This window comes from Toxotes jaculatrix, chromosome 9, assembly GCF_017976425.1.
Source record: "Toxotes jaculatrix isolate fToxJac2 chromosome 9, fToxJac2.pri, whole genome shotgun sequence".
Taxonomy (NCBI): domain Eukaryota; kingdom Metazoa; phylum Chordata; class Actinopteri; family Toxotidae; genus Toxotes; species Toxotes jaculatrix.
In genome coordinates this window covers 14,628,592-14,635,079 of record NC_054402.1, presented here as the reverse complement: position 1 = coordinate 14,635,079, position 6,488 = coordinate 14,628,592, and the positions used below count along the sequence as shown (strand labels likewise).

General features: G+C 49.8%; 1 protein-coding gene across 1 annotated transcript in view; it reads left to right on the top strand.

Moving 5' to 3' along the window:
- Positions 1-345: 345 nt before the first annotated feature.
- Positions 346-6,488, top strand: part of LOC121187054 (rho guanine nucleotide exchange factor 17-like) — a 63,728-nt gene continuing 57,585 nt past the window's right edge. The window contains exon 1 of the mRNA XM_041046129.1: positions 346-6,179. Within this exon, the coding sequence (XP_040902063.1) occupies positions 798-6,179 (5,382 nt within the window). The 5' untranslated portion in view covers positions 346-797. The remainder of the gene's footprint in view (positions 6,180-6,488) is intronic.

Genomic DNA, 6,488 nt, shown 5'->3' with positions numbered 1-6,488 from the left:
TTAGGGATATTTCTCTATATAACTAAGAAGTTTTACAAAAATGCTGCAGGTCCAAATTTTATCTTTAAAATGTGTAGTTCTTTTCTGTATAAAACTCTTGACAGTACTGCTGTCTTTTTCGCAGGGGAATGGGCTATAATTACATCTAGTTTGTCCACAGTATCTGCCTTCTGCTATCAAAAAAGAAAAAGCTTTTCCTCTCAATCCCCGAGGGGGCTATGACAGCCCCTATACCCCTAGTCCCCGCCCACCCTCTTCTGCCCTATCTCAGGCATTAACATGCAAAAAAAACAACATAAGTCACGGAAAAAACCCCAAATCATGTCAAAACAAGGAATCCACAAACAGATTGGGAATTAACAGTGAAATGATGCGTCGGGCCCGTGCAGGCGTGCTACCCTGGCGATGGGCAGAGGTATAGAAAAAGTGAGGGATAACGATGGAAAAGTTGTGTTTGTGAACAGGTTGGGAAAGTTTTGGCCAAAAAAAACTACTTGTAGCGCTTTTACTCCTTGCACGGATGCGGTTTCGGGAATCGACAACATGTAAGTTTTTGCAACAGGGCAGCACTCACCTACTTACTAAGTGAAAAGTTTATCACTTGCCTAACCTCGTTTCAGTGCGGTTTGAGGATTTGCCAGCAATTAAGTTTTTTTTTTTTTTGTTAGTGATTGTTTTCATGCCGTTAGGCTGCTTGTCGGGGAGGAAATTGACCACTGTTCAAAAAGGTGCTTGGACCTGTAATATCCGTGAAGTGAAAATGTGTGTGTGAAATCTACCAGAGAAAGACATGAACAATGGCAGGAAGAGAGAGGAAGAATGCGGCTGTGTATCGCAGCGTCTCTTTCAAAAAGTTGGGGTCCTGGAGCGCCAACAGTAGTGAGGACCAGCAACACAAATCAGAGGATTTGGAGGCAGCTGGCGTCGCCCTTCCCCCGGAGCTCAGCAAAGCAGAACAGCCTTTGGCGACGCGTAATGTCAGTGTGTCAAGAAAAGTTTCCAAAATCTCTGCCACCACCGCCGGCCTCCCAACCGCAGATCCAAAGAGAGGCTCCTCCACTCCTCTCTCCTCTATTTCTCCATCCATCCGCCAGCTCACTGAGAAGTTCAGTAGCAGTAGCAGCGGCAGCGTCGGCGGCTCCGCCAGGACGCGCAGAGCCTCACCGGGAGACGGTGCAGCAGTGACGCGAGGGTACAGCACTCTTCCCCGGGCCAGAGGCTCAAGGAGAGACGGGTCTCTGTCTCGTAAATCTTTTCACGAGGACAGCGGTGGTGGATATCTCCACGATAGTGATACCAATACTACCACCACCACCACTACTACTACTGCAGAGTCTCTCACAGACATTAAAGTGCAAAAGTTTCACTCTGGCACTGACTCCGTTTCAGGCTCGGACTCAGAGAAGAAAAGTGAGAAGCGGATTTTTACACGTTTGTCAACGGACAGCAGTAGCAGCAGCTCTGGTAAGAGAAATTATTCACAGATCAATGCATGCACCTCTGATCACAGAAAGACTCTGACAACAGATGAGGAAGAGGATGTTACTAGTAGATGGGTTCCTCCACCCTGTAAATCTCACAGAAGTTATCTCCCTACACACCACAGTGACTTTATTCCCCTGCACTCTGACAAGTGGCCCAGTGTCACCAAAATTAGACAACTTTTTGATGAGAGACAAAACAAAGCTACACAGCAGCACAAGACTGACACTTGCGAAATCTTAAAAGCAGCCGGCAGAGGCCAACTACACGAGCACAGCCTCAGTGAGAGCGCTCCTCTATCGGATAGAAATGACAAACTCTCACCTTGCAGCTCAGCTAATGAAGCCAATAGCTTGCCTTTGCATCACAAAAGCATAGTTGGAGCACAAAGCAGAGGAAGCAGTGCTGAAAAGGAAACATTTTGTTATGGTATGGACATTGATTCCAAAGCTGACCACCAGCAGGACTCAAATGATGAGGAGGCAGACATAGACACACAAAGTTCTTATTACAACAAAGTCTCTGGCAGAAATACTTTACAAAGCAGCAGAAGTAGCAGTCATAGTTGCACTGGGGGTAGTCACTACCGTAGGATTAACCCATCTCCATTCAGATCTCATAGTCCCAGCACTGAGGCGGAGGCAATCTGTAAGACCCCCAGGACGACAGGGTTGACATCTGACCCCAGCCCTGACCTTCAACCCCCTGCTACTTCGTCTTGGAGTCAGTCGTTGAGCTTAGACACCTCCTCCTGCTCCTCCTCTCTTCAGGAGCCGACAGTGAGGGAGAGAAGGGATAGACAGGGGGTCGGGCTGCCCAGGGATAGTTTACATTCCTCACATAGCTCCTCTAGAGCGCCAGCCCTCACCTCCTCCTCCCCCTCCTTTGCTCCAGCTCCAGATAAAGCCATTACCTCCTCCTCCTCTACTGTAGCTCCCTCCACTGAGCTAAGAGCCCCAGCAAGAGTTCCCTCTCCCCTCAGCTCCCGCTGGAGGTTTAGTTCTGGAGACGAAGAGGAGGAGCACACCAGGAGAAGAAGAGGAGGTGGTTGGAGTGTTCCCTCTGGCCCCGCTCCTTCCCTCTCCTACAGAGGAGGAGAAAGGGGCGCTACAGAGCGAGGAGGCAGCTATTTATCCCGCAGTAAAAATGGCTGGTGGGGTGCTAAGGGCATTGGCAGATCTTCAGGCAGTGAGGAGGACAGCCCTGGTTCTTTAGGCCCCCAGAGTCGAGAGGCAGTGCGCCGCCGCTCGCTGAGAAAGAAGAAGAAGGTCAGTGGAGCTGCTCTAGCAACAGGCCGTGATGATTACGATGATCATGATGGCGAATCAGAAGACAGTGACAGTGACATGGCCTTGACAATGGAACACTTAGAGAGGCATCACCAGCAAAACGCAGGAGGAGACTTTGCAGGAACGGTATCTCGGAGCCACTCGGCAAGAGAACCCAGTGGTCATAGTCACAGAGCCAGGGTGCAGCAATGGGAGCGCATCTCCTCACCTGTGGCTTCCACAACACTTCCTGGTGTGTCACGAGTGTCAAAGGTCAATATCCCCCCATTTGTTTCAAGTCCCGGTGGTTCACGTTGCAGCAGCCGCTACTGCAGCACTGAGATGCTGAAGGAGGAGGGCCAGGCTAGCTGCGCCAACCGTGCAGCAAATGTGATTTTTAACTCGGGTGAAGCAGGAGGCAGCACTAGCAGAACTGCATCCTCATCCATGTTGAGTAAAACTTACCATGGAAATTTTACCATGTACCGCTCCCCGAGCTTTGGCCATGGAGATAACTTCTCCCGAACGCCTGTGCGGGTGCGCCCCAAGATTGTACCTGTAGTGACCCCCTCTCCTAGTGTACTTTCTAGAGAAGGTGAGGTATCTACAGGGGTTAGGGGTGGTCAGACCAAGGCATTAAGGACAGGTGGGGGTGGGGTAGATAGTGATAATAAAAGCAGAATATCTATGTCCAACCCTGATATCACCTCAGAAACTATGACACTCTTAAGCTTTCTGAAATCTGACCTGTCAGAGCTTAAGGTGCGGAAAACAAGTGGAGGGGACAGATCTGGGCCCGTGGAGGGGTCATCGGTGTACAGGATGGGCTCACGTACCCATGGCGGGACCCTTCTACCTTCTGGTCGTCGACCATCACTGAAAGACCTGACTGCCACCCTTCGGCGTGCAAAATCCTTCACTACTTCGGACAAACCCACACCAGCTGTGAGGTGTTACTTGACAGGTGGCACTGCAAAGAGGAGCTCCTCTGAGCAGCAGCTTGACTTGGATGGAGAGAGGGATGGAGGGAGGGTGTCAGTGTCAGACAGGGAAGTAGAAAGTGATGGGGGGGATTTTAGGGTTGGGAGAGGGCAAAGAATGAGAGATTATGGATTTGATGATGATGAGGAGGAAGTGATGCCGACTCCATTGCAGCAGAGGTATGTGCAGGAAGCACGGCAGGTCATTCGAGATATTTGCCAGATGAACACTAGGGAAGATGATGATAATGATGTAGATGTAAGAAGAACTGATGATTACTTGGAGGATAAATGTTTCCCGGTCAAGAAACCAATTGAGGCGAAGGAAAAAGCAGGAGTGAGTGTTAAGGATGAGGCAAGGACAGATCAAGAGGCTGAATTTAAGAACACAAAAGACAGGGATAAACATGAGAGGGAGAGAGAGAACAGGGAGAGGGAGAGGAGTGAGAGGGATGGACAAAGTATGCAGTTGGAGAAGCTAAACAGCAGGGGCACAGAGTACGGGGAGAAGGCAAAGAGACAGAGTAGAGAGACGGAGAGAGCCTTACTGAAGGGAGACTCGGAGGAAAGCATGTTCTACGACCGCTCTGTGGATGAACTTTCAGGCCACGAGTCTAGTTTAACAGATGAAGGGATTGTGACAGAGCCAGAGACGGGCCCCACTGACCCTTCCGAGAGGTCATTCCTGGGGTCAGCAGGGGTTAATTTGGGATCTCGAATACCTAGGGATGTGCTAGGACAGCCTGTCACCGTATGGAAGCAGTCTGCTCTCCATGAGGTGGAAGGGTTTAAGCAGGAGAGAGAAGAGATGACAGAGAACAGCGTGAGTTGTACAAATCATCTGAATGAAGTCAGTGTACCTCCCTCCTCGCTTCTTCCTACCCGTATGGCTGAAAGTGACAGCATTATCATGGACTTGAACAATACTGCTGGTATCAACAATGTCATCTCTACCAGTGAGGAGATCAACACCAACAGCACAGTGTCGCAGGGGTCTGTGGCCACTGTAGGAGGAGGAGGACTTGAAGCCCCTGCGACTCCAAGTGCAATTCGTCGACGGCGCAAGTTTTCCCCTTCTGGTAATAACAACACAGGCTCTGATTCCAGTAATGGCAGTAATACAGAGTCAACAATAGCAGCTGCTGGAAATGGGGAGTCCACAGTCTACCGCTCTCTCAGTGACCCCATGCCTCAACGATTCTGTTCTGTGGGAGAAGAAGGGAATAACAAGTTTTCCTCTGTAGACAGCAACCTGTTAGGATCACTATCTGTCAAAGGAGGAGGAGCTGGGGCTCCAGAGGCCTCTCCTGTGGCCACCTTGTCAGAATACAAAGGCAGTGTGGCCAGTGACTTGTCCGTTTACAGTGATGGTGGGCTCCGGGAGGATAGCGTCCGTGACTACAGTGGTGTGATCAGGAGCATTGTTGCTGAACCAGGTGCAATGGACAGACTGATGACAGATGAGCACGGTAATGGCAAAGCTCCCAAAAAGAAGTCATTCAGTGACCCCAGTCGCCGTAGTGATGCCCCTTTACTTTCTCAGAGTGATCCTCAGTGTAAAGGTCAGTGTGGTAGCACTCAACCAATCAGTGAGCTTGATCATCCTGGCCAGATCCCACCTTCTAGCAGTGAGCCAATCCTGAGCGAGCAAAGAGAGGAACTGTGGGAGCCAGAGGCTAACCCTAAGCACGCATTGCCAACAGAGCCGCATCACCATGCAAACAGCAGTAATAAAGTCAAGAAACCTCGATCCCAGTCAGAGTGTGCCCCCCTCTCTGATAACCATGAAGATGAAGATAACGATGTCATAGATGAAGGTGGAGAGGAGAAAGAAGAAGATGTGAGGAAGTTTAACTTTGACCTCAAGCTCGCTGAGGTCCTGTCTCCTAGAATGATTCGTCGCCCCCCCAGAAAGCGTCCAAACAGGCTGGCTCTCTTTTTCCCTCATGAGGACCCATTTGAACCTCCAGAACGGGGTTTGGAGGGACAAGAGGATCAGAGTGACCAAACCGACCTCACCCGTCCTCTTCCCCCTCCCCCGGTGCAATCCAAACCCAAAACCAGATCCAAGCATGTCCGCCATGCCAGTGAACCCGCCACCTTTATCCCTATCTCCCCACCCCCACAACTCCAGCCGCTGAAGGAAGTGGACTGCCTTGCTGTTCGGCGGGCTGCAGAGGCTCCAACCTTAAGTAAACTTCCAGGAGATGAAGCTCCGTCTCTCGAAGATGTGACCCAGAAGTATATTCTTGAATTAAACACTGCTGAGAAAGACACTGAGGGCCCAGGGCCTCTTCTAGTGCCCAGGGATGGTGTTGAAGGTTCGGTATCAGCTTCAGAGGGGCCCTGCGAGAGCAGCACCAGTGGAATTACAGAAGCTGGACCACAGAAGAAGGGCTCAGAGGACACTGTATCCACGCCTACCCTGCAGAGGACCAAGCCCAGGGTGGTGAGTTCAGATTTTTTTTTCTGTCCTTTTAGCATTGTCAATGTCAGGTGTGTGATTTTTATTGATACTTTCTACAGAAAAGAAGCAATACTACGCACAGTTTAAACTTTGATGTGGTTTAATTCAAAGAACTAATGCTGCTGTTAAAGGTTCCCCTTTTCTTCGTGGCAGATATAGTGAGGGAATAGTTTTCTGTGGATATAAATTAGATGGTTTCAATGTACATGTTTTGTATGGTTTTAAACTTGATTTGTATTTGAGTGTAAAAGAAAAGGGGGTGAGTGATTTGTAATTGGGCCTACTTTTTTC